Source organism: Lutra lutra, chromosome 12 (assembly GCF_902655055.1).
Source record: "Lutra lutra chromosome 12, mLutLut1.2, whole genome shotgun sequence".
Taxonomy (NCBI): Eukaryota; Metazoa; Chordata; class Mammalia; order Carnivora; family Mustelidae; genus Lutra; species Lutra lutra.
The window spans coordinates 14,483,460-14,502,231 of NC_062289.1; the positions used below are offsets into that span (position 1 = coordinate 14,483,460).

General features: G+C 36.3%; 1 protein-coding gene across 7 annotated transcripts in view; it reads left to right on the top strand.

Annotated features, from left to right (window-relative positions):
* PIGN (phosphatidylinositol glycan anchor biosynthesis class N) overlaps positions 1-18,772 on the top strand; it is a 106,273-nt gene that overhangs the window by 70,377 nt on the left and 17,124 nt on the right. For all 7 annotated transcript variants that reach the window (XR_007121896.1, XM_047697395.1, XM_047697393.1 and 4 more), the window contains 6 exons: positions 1,384-1,486; positions 7,391-7,493; positions 9,479-9,565; positions 12,248-12,303; positions 12,595-12,670; positions 14,510-14,583. Coding sequence is in view for 6 of the 7 variants with exons in the window: in XM_047697395.1 (XP_047553351.1) it covers positions 1,384-1,486; positions 7,391-7,493; positions 9,479-9,565; positions 12,248-12,303; positions 12,595-12,670; positions 14,510-14,583 (499 nt within the window). In the remaining variant the exon portion in view is untranslated. The remainder of the gene's footprint in view (positions 1-1,383; positions 1,487-7,390; positions 7,494-9,478; positions 9,566-12,247; positions 12,304-12,594; positions 12,671-14,509; positions 14,584-18,772) is intronic.

The window sequence follows — 18,772 nt, forward strand, 5'->3', positions numbered from 1 at the left end:
TTTTTTCTGTTAAAATATGTATCAGGTGAAGATAACAGTATCGGAACTACACATCTGAAAAAGATCAGAAGCTATTTGTCTAGGGGACTATTGATATAACTTTCAGAGTCTTACATCCTGCAGTGACTTGACTTTGAAGGGGATTGTCTTTAAATTTAACTTATTAGTAGACATTGGTTAGTAATAATAATAGCAGCTCAGAGTTATTAAGCACCTATTATATCCCTCGCACTATGCTCAGGGAGCATTTTACAGGTGAAGTTGTATTTAAACCTCACAAGAATTTATTTGTATCCTCACTACTTGACAGATAGGAATACTGCTTAGATGGGTTAATAAACTTGCCCCATGGTTAAAAAGTTAATAATGAATCAGCCAGGATTTTATCCCAAGTTGTCTGTCTCCATACTCCGGAGTGTTTAACTCCAGGCATGTTTTCTGCCTGACTAGGATGATGAGGAACTTAGGCATATTTCCTTCCCAAAATAGAAATGGGGAGTTAATGTTTGCTGCCCTCCTACTGAAGTACTTGCTTTCTTGTCCTGGAGGGGAAGATTACTTCATTACTCTTATTACAACTCTCATGTGGGGAAATCCTCTTTTATTTTTTGTTTTCTGAGTGGCACGCTACCGCTCTCAATACATATACTTTGCAGTGGGAAAACTTGGGAGCAGGAGAAGGAGGTTAGGAAAAATCAATTTCTGGGGAATAAGTTGCCTTTTAGCTATATGCCTAATTAAGAGAAATTTGCTAAATCTTGAGCAACATGTTGTATTATATTTTTTATTATTTATATCAAATAACAAATTACTCATTTAGTGAGCAAGGCTAAATAAAATTGAGAAGATCTGAGCCAAAATATGGTAAAAATAATGAAATGTAATTTTAATTAAAAATGTGAAGTTTCATCGCTTCTAGGTCTTTTGGCTAAGACCAAGTGTAAAAATGCAAAGTTTCAGGGGTGCCTTGGTAGCTCATTTGGTTAGGCCCCTGACTCTTGATGTCCACTCAAGTCATGATCTTGGGGTTGTGGGATCAAGCCTCGTATTGTAGGGCTCTGCACTTATCCAGGAATCTGCTTGTGCCTCTCCCCTCTGGCCCTCCTTCCCAGCACCACCCCCTCAACTCCTCCGCATACACGCACGCACCTGTGCTTGCGTGCTCGCTTGCTCGCTCTCTCTCTCTCTCTCTCTCAAATAAGTAAGATCTTTTTTAGGAAATGTGAAGTTTCAAATTTCTTACAAAAATGATTAGGATAAGTATAGCCCATTTGAGAGGTCACAGAAACAATAAATTCTATAAATGACACTAGAATTGGTGTTTCTAAACTCATATACATTGTGTTTGTCGTACTGACACGGCCCTGCTTTGTTTCACTGCAGCCTCTTCCTTCGTCCTACCGCTGCTGAGTCCGACAAGTCTCTTTGAGCGGCTGTTCAGCATACTTCTTTCCTCCATGTCAGCCTACCTGCTGCTAAGCACAGGGTATGAACTGTTTTTAAAATTTAATTTTTAGTAGCAAGCTTTAAATGATCTTGACATTTCTCTTTGAATATTTTACCTCTGGAGATGAAAAATGTATAAATCTTGGGGAATAAATTATACATATTTTCTGCTTCATAAGAACTATATATAAGTTGATCGTAAATCTTCTGCTTTCTTTTTCATATGTTCATAGTATTACCTGTTGTCTTTGTCTTTCCGTTCGTTTCCTGAAGATGCTAAAATCTCATTTCACTACCACGTTAAAAGTTCTGATTGATTATGGAGAAATTTGAAGTCTCAAACAATGAGTTAGGAGAGCTGTAGCATTGTTACATTCCTTTCCTGCACTTCAAATTATACCTTGATTTGTTCATTCTTATTTGAATATACCTTTTATTTTTACTCTTACATATATTTGGTCCAAATATTCTTTAGATTCAGAAACTTTCAGAATATTTTCCCAGAACTTAAAGAATCCCTTTTTATTTAAGATTTAAATTTTCTTGCAAAACAAAAACTAGCAGCTTGCTTTGGGGTAGATCCTGAAGGGATCTCTAGAAGTCAGTGAAGCAGTGATACAATCTCCCCACCTGCTTTGAAGAAAAGCATTCTTTACTTTGAATTTTATTTCATCCTTATTTAAATGCTTATGAAGTGTACATTTTAACAACATTGTATAGAACAGACAAATCAGATTACCACCACTCAAAGATAGCTCAAAATTTGGCCCAAATAAAGGATCTTAATCCCAACTAGACTAACCCTGGGAATTGACTATTGTGCTATCAACAGATTATTCCCAGTTTAGATAATTTTGTAAAGCCATTTTGGGTCCAAGACTTGGGTTCATTCTTTGAGAAACTTAGTTGGCCTAATTTAGAATTAGAGGGTTGTTCTAAAAAATCGTTTCATAATAGGCCGTAACATCCTAAGTGAACTAGGCCCCAGGAGTTCTTGTCCCCAGATAAGAGATGGTCCAGTAGGGTACAAAACCTTCTCCTGCCAAAGCTCCCCACACCTCCTGCCTTGTTTTCTCCCTGCATAACCAGATCTGACGCACAGATACAGATGTGAAGATATAATGGAACATGGAAACATGGAAAGCAACATGGAAATTTTCACCAGTTACCTAATAAGATTTTAAGAGGGGCTTGGTTTGAGACTTAGAATTTTGAACTTTCAAATAAAACTTGAAGTCTATCAGCATATTCTTACTCAAGAGTGATAAACATAATGAGGCTTTTAAACTGTTCACTCTTGGGGCGCCTGCATGGCTCAGTTGGTTACGTGTCCAACTCTTGACCTCGGCCCACATCTTAATCTCAGGGTTGTGGGTTCAAGCCCTGTGTTGGGTTCCATAAAACCTACTTAAAAACAAAAACAAAACTGTTCACTCTTTCCCCCTTTATTGGTGAAATTTCAGGATAAATAATTTACAATTAGATTCCATCAAACTATATATGAATTAGTTTTTAGTCTAGATGAGAAGGCAAAAGCTAAAATAATTTCTATTGTAACTCACCATTTTGGGGTGACATGAGTTTCTTTAAGATATCTTACCTAGAGGTTGCCTTAAGAAAGTATACATTTGAGAGGGTCCAGAAATATGTGCCAAATTCTACAGTCACTTAATAATCAGTAAGCCCTTTTCTTTCTTGAGCCTTCACATTCTAAAGCAGCAAACAAATTTGAAGGAATATATAGAAGATTTAAGAAATACAAATCTAGGAATGGATCTGGTTTCCTGGATTAGAAAGGAAGGAAGGAAAGAAGAACAGATGATTAAAGTTGAATTTTGAGTGAAAAAATATTTCGGAATGTATAATGAGTTAGTCATATAACTTACCTTGGGGATAAATATGATAGTATTTTAAATCAACGGTTTCATAGTCATAAAGATACCAAAACATATTATCAGAAGTACATTTAATTTATTTTAAGAAAATCTGAAAGGAAAAATTCATGTATAAAAACAACAGTAATGATGAGTATAACCTTATTAGTGAATATATTAAGAAATACATTATTCAACATCAGAAAGTGTATTTACCTTTGCAGAAAAATGCAACAGAGATAGCCTGAAACAGCACAGTCTAACATTTTCAATTAGCACAGTTTTCAATTTCAAATCAGTTTTGCAAAACTTGTAGCCCACCTGATTGTTCTACATAACTATTTTGGACAATCCGGAGGATTCTCTATGTAAATTAGTGAATAGTCAGATATATAAGATATTGAAAGAAATGCAGTTTTATTACTTTACAGAAAATACAGTAATAGAAATCCTAAATTATAACAATGTATCCTTGATTTAATGAATAAAGAAGATTCATTTTAATCAGCATTTCATTATTTTTATGCAAATGGAGGCTATTGAAATGTTTGAAAGTAGTTCTCTTAAGTTTGTTAAACATTTCTTGCCAAAGTTGTATTTATTTTATCCCTTTGCTTAACAAACTATGATACAAAGCTAAATGCCTTTTCTGCCCTGCTGAATTTGCACAGAGACCAAACTAGGAAATACTAATTTTGTTTTACTATGTACACTGTGAACCTGTGATGACATTTTATTGGTATTTCAGTTTATTAATTCAAATATGCAGACTTTATACAAGATATTGTCTAAAGAAATAGAGTCCCATAGGAAGATTGTCTTTATCACATTTATTCATCCACATTTTAGCAGATGAAAATGATTATAGTTTATAGTTTCTGAAAGGAAATAAATCTGTAGCACCATTTGTAGAACTATGAAATTTGTGTTTTCATATATTAGGAAAGAATTCTTTCATATATAATTGCAATTATTTTTAAAAATCTTGGTCCTCTTTTGCTTAGAGTACACACCTTCTTCATTCAATTAATCAACAGTTGTTTTTTCTTTCCCATCTCCAGTGTCCCGAACACTAGACTGATAAAAAGGCAGCACAATTAGCTTACCCCAGGTGTCTAATAGAGTTGTAAGCTGCTATAAAGTAAGGACTTTATTTTACAATGTTAGGCACTCACAGAATGCAATAGTTAAGTTATTGTGACTTAATTAGGCTGGGAATTGTAAGATATAAAGAATGGCTAGGGAAAGAATTTGAGGAGGGCAGCTGAATTTGTGCCATCAGGGACTCCTGTGGAAGTTGAACTAAATTTTAAAGAATGGCTAAGATACAGGTATTCTACGTCAACATTTGTTTTTCAATTATTTTTTTGAAAACCATTATAAACATAGTATTGATCGCATTTTGGAAAGTATGGATAAAGGGGAAAATCATCTATTAACCCTACGCATCCTGCTGATATTCTGATTTATTTCTTCCAGTCTTACCTCTGTTTGTCTTTTTAACATAGTATTAATCATAGTCCATGTACTTACTATTTTATCTTTTTTCTACATAATATTATTTTAAGATTTATTCATTTCTTTATTTGAGAGAGAGAGAGAGAGTGAGGGGGGCAGGGGCAGCAGGAAAGGGAGAGAGTCATAAGCAGACTCCACACTGAGCACAGAGCGCAACTTCACAACCCTGAGATCACGACCTGAGTCAAATCAGGAGTCGGATCTTCACCAACTATGCTACCCAGATGCCCCATACCTAACATTATTTTAGAAGCATTGTCCCGGGTGGCTCATAGGCTTCCTAACCATCATTTTAATAAATATTTAATATTCTGTGATGTGGATGAGCCTTAATTTATTTAGCCATTCCTCTATTTTTGGTCATTTTATTTATTTACATTTTTATTATAATATTTTGAGTTACGTTTTTGTGCAAGCTTTCTATATAGTTTCTATTACTTCCTTTGTTCATTTCTCACATGTAGTATAGGTGGTCATAGAGTATGAATTTATTTTTTATTTATTTTTTTTACTTCTTCAGAAGTAAAAAAATTAAAAAAAAATTTTTTTTTTTTTACTGTCTTCAGAACAGTGCCAGTTTATAATATCACCAGCAACTGATGAGCGGTCCTATCCCTCACAGTATTTAGTATTTTCATTTTAAATAAGAACATCAGTGGCTATTTTAATAGGTCAAAAATGGTACAGCTTTGTATACATTTTCTGCATCTCTTTGACTAATGATACTTTCTCATGTATATATTGTCTGTTCATATATTTGGGTATTCTACATTTTATATGCCAGGTGATTTTTGTATGCTTTCTGAATCCAGATACTTCCTTCTCCCTGGTCTTCAGTTTTTATTTTTATGATCAGTGATATAATTTAAAGCATTTTGCTTCTTTTGTCGTCTCATGTTTGGGAAGTGGCACCGAATGGAACAGAGTTCAGTAGGTGAAATAGTTGAGGAGCGCCTGGCTGGCTCAGTAGGTTAAGCGTCTGCCTTCGCTCTGGTCATGATCCCAGAGTCCTGGGATCAACTCCTGCATCTGGCTCCTTGCTGGGCAGGGAGCCTACAGCTCCCTCTGCTTGTGCTCTGTCTCTGTTTTTCTCTCTCTCTCAAATAAATAAATAAAATCTTTAAAAAAAAAAAAAAGGTGGAAAAAGTTGAGAGAAATAAAGTTGTTTTGTTTGGTTTGGTTAGTTTGATTTTGTTTAGTAACTCCGGCTTAAGCAAGTGACTCAGCGAATACTTACTAGCTGGGCCTGCAGTGGTGACAAGACTGACACAGTCAGAGCCTTTCCAGACTGGCAAGAAAGGCGTGTCAGTGAACATGTGATTAAAATGGTGGTTGAAGAACTGTAACAGGGTATTTGAGGGATAACAAAGGTGACACATTTATCCCTAGGTAGACTGGAAGAGGATTAAAAAAGACTTCTGTCACTGGCTTATCTCATGAACATTTCTCCTTGGTCCATATTATAATCACCATTAAACTAGCCAAGAGAGTGGGGCGCCTGGGTGGCTCAGTGGGTTAAGCCGCTGCCTTCGGCTCAGGTCATGATCTCGGAGTCCTGGGATCGAGCCCCGCATCGGGCTCTCTGCTCTCTCGGGGAGCCTGCTTCCTCCTCTCTCTCTGCCTGCCTTTCTGCCTGCTTGTGATCTCTCTGTCAAATTAAAAAAATAAATAAATAAATAAATAAAAATAAACTAGCCAAGAGATGTACCATACGTTATTTAATCACTCCCTAGCTTGTTTCCTGTCTTTGTTTTTGTCTTTCCCTTCTGTAGACAGTATTACAACAAACATCTCCATATGAGAATTCTAGTGCCCATAGTGGATTATCGTCTCAGGGTAAATTCCTAGAAGTGACATCACTGGATTATGTTCTATGAATATTTTTGAGATTCTTGATGTAGAGTGTCGGATTGCCTTCCAGAAATTGTTTATTCCTATGTAGAGAGTGTGAGAGTTAGTTTTCATTATACTCTTGTTGACATTATTTTTATTTACTAGATAAATGTGATAAGTGAATGTGTTATCTTCCTATTGTTTTAGTTTCCATATCAGTTATCAGTAAGGTCAAACATTTTCATGTGTTTATTGGTTCTTTTTTTTTTTTTTCTTTCTTGGAGATTTAGGTCCATATCACACCGCCCCCCCCCCTTTTTTTTTTAATTTGGAACATTGGTCTTGCTCTTCGGGGTATATTAATGATTTTAACTCAGGCATTGTCTTTTTACCTCCATCTTAATGTTTTCTTTCCTTTTTTGTGTATTTACCTTATGAGTGATTTCTAAATATCTCAACTATTTTTAAAAATTAAAATGATCTCAAGATTTAATAAATTTCAAAAAAAGATGGTGTTGGAGTTGATATTTAAATATTCCTTTCCTTTCCCACTTTCTTCTTCTGGAGAGCCTAGAAAATTTAAACTTTGTGATTTTGTGACTTTGAAGTATTATCAAGGTTGTTTTAATTTTGCATAAATTTGCATTTTTACTTGTTTAATGTTTTTTTCTTTTTTTTTTCCACCTCCCACTGCCACCCCAAATCCCCTTGTCCTTTAGGTATGAAGCTCTCTTTCCATTAGTATTGTCATGCTTAATGTTTGTATGGATACAGGTGGAACAAGAAACCCTGCAGCAACCCAGTGTTTCCTATAAACAGAAGGTAGCTTGTCAAAATCATTGTTGCGTTTATTTGAGAATATTAAAATATTCTCTATTCTGTACAAAAGTTGCAGTGTTTTTTCATCAAAAACTGTGCACCATTTAAGACAGTCATAATTAATGATTAATAATCAAGTTAAGCAGTTTATAAGAAAATTGTTCATTTACAATAGAAAAGCATGATTTTATACTTTTATAGGCATTAAATAGGTTGGGTTATTCTTAGAGATTATTTGAGAATCCCTGATGTACAAAAACATCAATGGAGATGAAGGAGTGGAGGAGAAAGAATGCTCTTTATCGTATTTTCCTCTGTTTTCATATCTCATTTTTCTTTCTCTCAATTTATTATAGTCACAAGAATATTTATGTTGTCACAAGTCAGTGCATGAATTTGATCATTAGACAACATTTGTATTTGCAGTGTTGTTTTTCTCTTTCTAGTGGTCCTACTCCAAATTGTTTTTTCTGCCACCCTAGTGATCATGGCCTCAGTCCAAATCTTAGGCCGTTTATTCAACACAGTACATTTTGAATTGGCTAAAAGCCAGCTAAATTTTAAATCTTTTTTTTTTTTTAAGATTTTATTTATTTATTTGTCAGAGAGAGAGAGAGAGAGAGCGAGCACGCGAGCACAGGCAGACAGAGTGGCAGGCAGAGGCAGAGGGAGAAGCTGGCTCCCCACAGAACAAGGAGCCCGATAAAAGCCAGCTAAATTTTAAGGACACATTTATCATACTGAGCTATGGAGTTAAATTGATGTCTCTTGCCTTTATTTTAGAGCTGAAGGTAATTATAAACCATTGGTGGTAGAATATTTACACTTTAACTGCAGTCAGATAAAATGAATATTGCAGAAAAACACCTTCATAGTTGGTCCATTGATCCGTCCATAACCAGTTCCAGTTGAGCTTACAGAGTAATTGGTCATTTAAAATAATTAATTTCAATAATGAGGAAACTGTATTGAAGTATATTAAATAATTACTGGTTTTTAACATTAAGCCCCGGAATATTAAAAACAGTACATGAAAACAGTTTTGTTCAGATTCTAGTAAATGGTCAGACTGTCCTTAATAGTAAATATTAAATATTTTAGTATTAAATAAATACTAAATCTAAAAATGTGATTCATTGTCATTTTTTAAATTCTGTTTTTTTAACAGAAAGCAGGTATTTCTTTTTATAGGAAGGAGTTTAAAGCATCCAAAGAACTTAGTGGAAAATTACATAGATAGTGGAGGAGGGGAAAGTTTCCCCATGAGTTTTTCTGTTTGCGGGAGAAGGGGATTAATCAAAAGTGCATCCTTCTTGTTGAAATTGAGTGACTGAAATTGAATGGCTCAGTCGTTGGACATCTGCCTTCAGCTCAGGTCATGATCCCAAGGTCCTGAGATCAAGCCCAGCTTCAGGCTCCCTGCTCAGTGGGAAGCCTGCTTCTCCCTCTCCCACTACCCCACCTTGTGTTCCCTCTGTCACTGTGTCTCTCTCTGTTAAATAATAAATAAAATATTTTTTTTTAATTGAGTGACTTTCTATTTTACCAAAAATAGGAATATTTTGCATTTGTATATAGAGAAAATAACAGAAGAACAAAGAAACAAATATTTGATTTTATCATGTTTTTTTAATATGATACTGTAGCTGGGTTTTAGAATATCAGGACACTGAGAAATCAGGACTTAAAGAGTTCTATAGGGATTTAAAAGTGAAGCATTTATACAGGATAAGGAAAAGCCCAATTCTCCCTTTTATTACACGTTCAGCAATACTACAGCTCTGTTTTAGCATATTATTAGCAAGGTATTCTAACTTTTAGCAGATTGTATTAAGATGTAATTAAACTATAGGAACAGCTTTATTGTTAATTAATTTTGTCAGTGCAGGATAACTTTCCAGCTATTGTTCCAGACTGGAAGTTTGCCTTTGAGGGTAGGAGTAAGCGAATTGTCCTTGTGTGCTCATGTATTTCTTACTGTCTCACAGGTCACCAGTCTCCAGTTCACCTGCAGTCCTGATATTACCCAGTTTCGACAGCTCTATCTGGATGATGTCCGCAGGGCCTTTTTCCTTGTATCCTTTGTTTGGACTTCTAAGGTGCTGTAACCTGCCATGTAGTAGAGTAAGGCGGTACTTCTGCTGCTCACGCCCACTTGGGGGCCATTTAACTCCCTCTCAGCCATAATTTTCTCATATAATCCACATCTTTAAAAAATGTTGAAACTGTAGAAGAGCATGCAGAATGATATAACAAGCAAACGTACATGTGTATATTCCCGCCATCTAAGAGATCAACAATTACTATGTTGTTACACATCACACATTTTTTAAAAAATGAAAACATTACCGCTAAAGCTAAAGTTTTTTTTTTTTTTTTTCAATTCCGGACTCCACTCTAATTTCCCTCATCTAGATGAAACCACTATAATGAGTTTGGTTTGTACTTTCTATGTGTGTTTTATACTGTGTTCATGTTCTATGGCATCTACTTCACAAGGTTTTTGAATCACGTCAGAGGCAACATTGCGTGAAAATTGTTAGAAGTTTGAAAGACAGTACAGCAGAATAAAGTCACATTTGGGAAGGCTGGCTGACTGGCTTCAAGAAATTTGGAGGGAGGTATTATTTCCTTTGACCTTACCGTGGTGCTGTCCTTCTTCCTCTTGCTTTTGTCCTCGGTTTTGCTCGCTCTCTTTGCGGACTCCTTGCACTCACCCTCGACCAAGCGACGCTTCTTCCCTTGTACCTTCCCTTGAACCCTGCCTCCCCCTGAAGTATAATTTTATTTTGTCTTTGTTTACTACCAAGCTCCTTAAAAGAAAAATCTGTAGTTGCTGCTACCATTTCCTCTCCACTTATGTACTGTATCTCCAAGCCTTGAGCAGTGCCTGGCACATGGTAGCTCTGTGAATACATGCACCTGGCCCTGCCAAGGCTGTGCCGTCAGTGGTCCGCAGGGGCTCCCTGACGGCACAGTCCGGGCTTCGAGTTCACTTGACCTCTTACAACATTCAACTCTGTTGACTTCTCTTCCTTTTCCGTTTCCCTCCAGGACATGATTCAGGTTCTCCTCTTAGCTTTTATATCATCTATCTTCTCCTTCACAATAGCATACTCTTTCTTTGTCTGATCTTGAAAGATGTTCTTCTCCAAGCTCTACCCTTAACCTTCTCCCCTTACCCTGCCTAGATGCTGTCACCCTCTCCTACAGCTTTGACTGACACCTCCGTGCAGACAACTCTGAGATTTACTTCTCCAGCCTTGACTCTCTTGACCTCATGAGCTATATGTCTAATAACCTGCTGGGCATCAACAAATGTATGTCCCAAAGTGACTTACAACCACCCACCCCTCTCCAAAGTCTCTCTAACAGGCCTCATCTTATTGAATGGCATCACCATATTCCCAGTCACCCAGGCCATCAAACTTGTCATATTTAACTACTTCTTATCCAGTTCTAAGGTCCCACTGTCTCCCCTCTTTCTCCATCTCTGCTCCCACTGCATCAGTTCAGACCTTCCTTGCCCCTGACATGAACTACTGAAATAGCTTTCCAATTGTGTTTCCTGCTTGTAATTACTTATCTCCCTGATTTGAATATCTCACTGTCACTTGTGTTTCTTGTATTGGTCATCTAAAGTGTTTCTGGCTTTTCGTTGTCTCCACAGTAAAATTCAAGGCTTGTTATTGATATGCCACCAATCTGTGTTCCTGCTTTATCTTCCATTGTATCTTTCAGTAAACCCTAAGCTTCTATGATACCTCTCAATGTTTCTTGACTACGTCTTTTATTTTCCCCGTTTACCTTAAAATGCCTCTCACATACTCTGTATATCCTCATAATCCTAGTTACTGTGTGAGCACTTTGAGACTATTTTATTCATACTTATGTTCTTAGTGTCTAATTTTGCCTCTGACATATACTAGACAATAAAGGTTGGTTGGTTGGTTAGTTGATTGGTTGAGTGACTAGATCCTTGACTACATGTGAGGTTCAAGTCACCAACTCAAATGCCACCTTTTCACTGAAAGTTGTCATAATTCATACATCCTCATCAGTGTTTCTTTACCACTTTTGTGTATATGTCTCTAATAATAAAATAGCCGACATTTATTGAGTCCTGTCAACGGGCCAGGCAGTATTTTCTAGTGCTTTCCTAGCAGTTAGTTCTTAAGACACCAACAGGATTAATATTTACCTTTTACTGCTGCACTAAAACAAATAGAAGATTAAAAAGTGTCCAAAAGATGTCTAACATTTTCTCCTGTCTCATTCTCCATTGAATTATTTGAGAACGTGGTCTCTTACTTTTCTCTGAGCCTTCCAAAGAACTAGCAGTTTCACATGTATTGGGCACACAGCAAGTATGTATGAGCTGAAACAATATTTCTCCTAAAAATATCTATCTCATGCACTAGGTCCCTGTTCTTGTGAGAAAATCACCAGTGGCCAGCTCCAGATACAATACTCTGATTTGCTTTTGCTAGAGAAGAGGAAAATGCCCTCCCAAAGACTCTAGTGACAAGGATAACCTCTCACGCCTCCGGTTCTTAGCACATTTCCTCTTCAGTCTGGTTCTTTCAAAATGCATTCACAAGGAGGTATAATGGAACATTCGCTTGCGACAGTTTATGCCCACATGTACAGGGTAAAAATCAAGTTACCCTCATGGTAGAATAGAAATACCTTTTCTAAATGAAGGAGAAATTTGTATGAATTCTGACTTGTTTCGGCATTTCCTTAACTGTATTTAGGTTTTCTTCTTAGTGACAGCATTTTTTGGAACTGGGAACATAGCTTCTATTAACAGGTAATTCTAAATGAAAAGAGCATATTTATAATGAAAGATAATACAAATTAGGATTTTGTTCTGTACCGTGGTTTTTTATACTGAAGGGTATTTTGGAGATTGGTATGTTATTGGTGCATAGAGATCTACCTCATTCATTTTAGTGGTTCCCTGATATTCTTGATACAATGTGTGCTTGTGTTTTAGTAAGAGTAGTTTCAGAAAGTTAGTTTAAACATCCTTTTTAGTAGAACATTCTTTTAAAGTTACAATGTGAATTCTAAAATCTTTTTCCTTATGTTGGTTCCTTAGCTTTGATCTTGCCTCTGTCTATTGCTTTCTGACGGTGTTTAGTCCTTTTATGATGGGAGCCCTGATGATGTGGAAGGTTAGTTTTCTTATTTTCCTGTTTTCTTAAGATATTGATTATCAATTCATCGTGACATTAAGATTATGTAACATTATATGACTTTAAGACTATGAAGTCATTGTGACAGAGTGAAATAGCATAGAAAGAAGATACCTTCACAGACGATGCTGAATCGGAGTTGGGACCCTTTAGCTTTTACTCGAAAATACAGTTAACCTTTTTGCTTTATCCTTAAGCCCATTTAAATTCCAGAGTACAGATTCTGTGTAACTCCTGGGAAGTCCTATCACAGACGATTAAAACCCGTGGGGAAGGGCAGTGCAGATCAGAACTGCAGTACTCCCAAAGATTCTGTATGCTCCCCACGAGACTACCCACATGTTGTGATCTTTTCTCATCATCCATGTACCTGGAATTAATTGATTGACTCCACATATCTGTCACTGAGTGCTTGCATTCAGTAATGCAGCAGGCACCAGCTGGGTGCTGACCACACCAAGATAATGACAAATTCCTCAGCTTTGGAGGTTCAGACTCCTATGGAATGTAATTCACGTTCTTCCCTTTCTTCTGTCTCATTCCCTCTGCCACAAGTGCCTGGCACATTTTATGGAATTGGTATATATCTGGCTAAAATCTAATTACCTTCTGTCAGATCACATAAGTACTAATTGTTAAAAGTATGCTTCTCTTAATTGGATTACTCTCCTTTTTTATTACTGCATTAATAATTAATAAATATGGGACTATATTTGAAATAGGACCTTTAAAGTGATAATTAAGGTAAAATTAAGGTTACCAAATGTAACCTTAGGAAATGTTAAAAAGATGTTTTTCTCATGTTCCAATTTCTATTGCGTTATTTTATTTTTTTATATTTACCTGTTGAGTTATTTTTTTGTTGTTGTTGAGTTATTTTAAAACATGCATTATTTCTTGAACTTTCATTTATGTTTTTGAATGATAGTTGCTCATTTCTTACTTTACTGGAGGCCATCGGCCTTTCATTAAAAATAAAAAAAAGTAAAGAAAAACAAAAGTTTAAAGTAGAATATTAGATCTTTATTCTCCAGCCTCATTCAGAGCTTTCCTGAAATAATGCACTGGATGGCTCTTTTTGACTAATGTGGCCAGAAGTGAAGGTTCTCCTAAACTATTTTAGTCTATGTTCTTCACTTGAAGGAATCTTACACAGTGCTGAACACCATTTCTTTTCCATATTTTTTCTTTTTTATTATACATCAAGTATATATATATATTTTTTTTAATTGGTTATTAAAAGCAGTATCTCATAATATTGACAGCATTAGCTCTGGATTATGGGTTTTCAACCAGTATAAATTATGATATATTTTCCTCAATTTTTTAACAAATACTTTACAGTGAATATGAATTATATAATCAGAAATAAAGTTGTATTAAGATAAATGTACCAGGAGATCATGTTTATAGAGTTATAGTATCAAGTGACCAGATGGATTCAGGGATCTGTGACTCAAATTATCAAGCTCTATAATTTATCTGATTTGGGCATTTTGTGCCTCTCATACTCTCTCAGAAACATTTGAACATGGTCATTAATTATTATAATGAGAACAAAAATTTGTATCGGGTTTTATTTGGAATAAGTGTTGATATTTATCTTTCTATGCTATATACAGTATTGATATAGATTTTTAAATCCGTTTCATCAATATTCTATGTGACATCGATGTCATGGTTTTATTTCAGAGTTTGCTCTTCACTAATAGAGATAAAATTCATTTGAGAGTTGAAATACTGCAGAAATAACATTTATTTTTAAGTTTTTCAAATGTTTCAGCTACCCACAGCATGTTTTTTTGTCCTTTTAAACAGATTTTAATCCCCTTTGTTCTTGTGATGTGTGCTTTTGAAGCAGTTCAGCTAACTACCCAGTTATCATCAAAAAGGTAAAGTGAATGTTTAAGAAGTGTTGGACTTGCCCATGTTCAGGCAGTAAGAGTAGGTATGTGATTGCTACAGTGCAGTAGCAAAGGTTGTTTATTACAAAAATGAGAGAAAAATGTTGTACCTTATAGCCAGAGTTCAGCTGTCATTAGAGGAAATTAGTTGATTAGAGCCCCAGCAGACAAATATGCTTTCTTTTTTTTTTTTTTTTTTAAGATTTTATTTATTTATTTGTCATAGAGAAGCGAGAGTGAGCACAGGCAGACAGAGTGGCAGGCAGAGGCAGAGGGAGAAGCAGGCTCCCTGCCAAGCAAGGAGCCCGATGTGGGACTCGATCCCAGGACGCTGGGATCATGACCTGAGCCGAAGGCAGCTGCTTAACTAACTGAGCCACCCAGGCGTCCCACAAATATGCTTTCTTAAGAATAAAATGTTATTAGAATATTATTCAAGCCAGTGAAGAGCTTCCCTAGAAAACAGTAAAACATAAATGTTAAATTATAGTTAATGACTTGTTTATTATAGATATAACTGTGGTTACAAAACACAAGGGATATCATTCTGTTTTCTTTTGGGTTATTTCTTAAATATGTATGAGATAAATGTACTAACATTATTTCATTTTACTTTAAGTCAGCTGTTCTACATGTCAATAATTTAAATAGCTTCTTAGTCTTATTTTTTACATATTTGACAAGTGGAATGGGAATTATTCTTTCTAAGTTTTGAGGAATTTCTGGAGCAGTCAGTCTTAAGCAATCACGACTCAAAGAAAAGCTATCAACTAAACTATTTGCTGTTTTTAACTAATAAAATTGTCTCATCAGCACAGGATTGATCAGTCTCTCTGAAAGACACTTGAGATAAAGCTTCTTAGCAGTTCCGTTATTCTTGAATCAAACTGGCATATTCAGTGCTGAAAGAAACAACTAATATTAGCATAAATTTGCATGTTCTTTTTGATGAGTTTAAGCTAGAACTGGGTTTAGCATATTATGATGCATATGCCATAATAACAAGTATAATTTTAAAAGGTTTTCTTCCACTGTTTAAAAATAGTAGAAATTTCTTTCTAGTTTAATTTAGTATTTTGTAGGATATTTACATAAATTTTAACAGTGAAGCATTTATACCTTGTCAGTATCACATAAAAAATAGTTACTTAGATGCAATTAAAAACTGGTAAATGACACGTACTTTCTTGCATCTCTGTTAGTGGATACATTTTTTTTTAGCAGGGATTTTAAGGTTTAACTCAGAGGAACTGGTAACATGTGGAATGAGAAGTAGAAGTGTGTTAAGGATCTGCCTTCTGCTCAGGTCATGATCTCGGGGTCCTGGGGTCGGGCTCCCTGCTCAGTGGGGAGTCTGTTTCTCCCTCTCCCTCTGCCCACCCCGCCCCCGCCACTTATTTTCTCTCTCTGTCAAATAAATAAAATCTTTAAAAAAATACTTTTGAAAAAAAATGATGCCTTTGGTTATAACTAATGAAAATCTAACCTATCCCCTCCTATCAGGGAAACAGTTTCTTTCCCAAATGCCTCATCCAACAGATTTCAGATCATGTCTGAATGAACTCTGACGAGCACACATTCATTCTAACCTGGAAGGTGATTAGAGAGCAAGAAGTAGTAGTTTGGAATGGGTGTGGGAAACAGACAATCTCAAGGGCCTGTTAGAGTTGAGAAAGGTATTTTGAGGCTAATCCCACTTCACAGTTTGAGATGACCTGGAACTTCCTCACCTTTAGAAAGCAACAAAGCACAGGAGAGCTGGGGAACAGCTGAGAAAGAGAAGAAGGTTTTAGGACTACAGAAGTATTTGACAATCAACCAAATAAGGAGACCTAAAAGGGATAATTTTCTGTTCTATATTTGATTACATACTCAAATATACAAGCGAGCCATGGATAAACAGTAGTGATTGAAAAAAGAATTTGGGGAGGTCAAATTGTCAGTAGTGTGATCTAGCAACCAAAAAGCTAGCTTCTCATGCCCTGTACTAACTGAAATGAATATAAGATGTTTTGACAATGTCATTTAAAATATACTATTCTGTTTTACTAGATGTTTTGATCTTCGGGATAGTATGCTTCCATATTTAGGAATTCAAATTTGAATCAGAATTCTATCTATATTGAATCACTTTTATTGCAAGAGCATTTTCTAGTGTAAACTATATTAAGCCACCTTAATTTTTAAATTAATTTTATATGAAGTGAATATTGTAAAATTTCTTAACAAAGAGGGGTGCCTGTGTTATTAAGCGTCTGCCTTTGGCTCAGGTCATGATCCCCAGGGTCCTGGGATCGAGCCCTGCATCAGGCTCCCTGCTCAGCGGGAAGCCTGCTTCTCCTCCCACTCCCCCTGCTTGTGTTCCCCCTCTCTCTGTCACTCTCTGTCAAATAAATAAAATCTTTTAAAATTTTTCTTAACAAAGAAATTTGGGTTCAGTTATTAATTTTTGTCTATCTTAAAATCCATGAATTTTAGTTTGTGCTGGTGTGATTTCTTTTGATGGTCATTATCTTCAGCAGGTCTAACTAGTTTACCTGGGTCAGAGTATAGAGGGGTTTTTGTCAAGAAGATTTGCTTCTTCCATCATTAATTTGTCACTTATAGATTTTACCCTGGTGGTTTTAGCTTTCTCTGGTGTTATTTGGTGGTTTAGGAACAATTTTGTAGTGTTCTATGGAACCAAAAGGTAGAAGTTCTCATATGTCTATAAGAAATGTCACAATGTGTAGTAGTAGCCATTTTCATTTTTATTTTATGCTGATTATGTCTACCATTCATTTAGCATATAATGTTTTGAGTTTCTATTACAAACGGCCACTGTTCTAGCTGCTGGTAATACAGTCATGAATAGAGCTTACCATCTACTCAGTGAGATGAATAAGAAATAAAACAGTTGCCATAAAATGTCAGATTGTGTTAAATGTCAGGAAGAAAAATAGATTGAAGGGGAGGCATTTAAGCAGAGACTGAAATAAACACAGAGTGTACCATGAAACTATACAAGAAAGCACTTTCAGGTAGAGGGTGTGGAGCATACACAGGGCGTGAGGTGACACTGGGTGTAGAGTGTTCACAGAGCAGCAGGAGGGCTGCCCATAAGCAGAGTGTGCTAGCAGAATTGTAGGAAGGACGGTTGGAGAGAGAGGCAGGGGCCAGATCATAGGAGGCCATTTTGGCCATAGTTTGGACTTCGGAATTTTTCCTAGTTGTGGCAAGAAGCAATTGGAAGGTCTCAAAGACTCCGTTGTCTGTTCTATGGCTAATACCCGTAGGAGGACGAGAGTAAAAGCAGGGAAGTGGATGGAGGTGACTATTGGAGGTGAATGACCTTAGTGGGTTGAGGTGACTATTGGAGGTGAATGACCTTAGTGGGTTGGTGGAGGTGATAAGAGGCAACACTCATTATCATTTATATAAAAACCCAGTAGCATGCATTTATTTCTTGAGTTAAGGAGTACTCCTGGGACGGTCTCAAAAGATCTAGGTGCTCAGTAGCTTGAAAACAAGAGATAAAATATCAAAACTAACCAGCCTTTAATAGAAATATTATTTCCAGAACAAGAAGAGTAATAATCCCATCCTACTTTCATAGTAATTTGATCACCATAAGTGTTAAACACTGTCACATTTATACCTTCCCATCAGAACAATATATGAATAAGCAAGGGAGACGAAGGACACATTCAGGAGGAAATGGCAAGCATGCCAAAGGCTTCCAGAGTAGATAGTGCCTTGGGGAGACAATGTACATCATGGCTAGGAGAACAGGTTCTGAGGCCAGACTTGCTATGTTGAAATTCTGCCCTTGGGGCACCTGGGTGGCTCAGTCAGTTTAGCATCTGCCTTCACTTCGGGTCATGGTGCTGGACCCCCAGGATCAAGCCCTGTATCGGGCTCCCGGTTCAGCAGGGAGTCTGCTTCTCCCTCCTCCTCTGCTTCTCCCCAGCTCGTGTGCTCGTGCTCTCTCTCTCTGTCTCTCTCAAATACTGTCTCTCTCAAATAAATAAAATCTTTAAAAAAAAAAAAAAAAAGGAAAAGAAAGTTGCCCTCTCACTAGCTGTGTATTCTTGGACAACTTCTCTGTTCCTTAGTCTCCACATACTACTTCAAAATTTGCTCTGGAAAAGCTTTTTCCTTCTTGTTAATTGAGTGTTAGATCAGACATCATATTCTC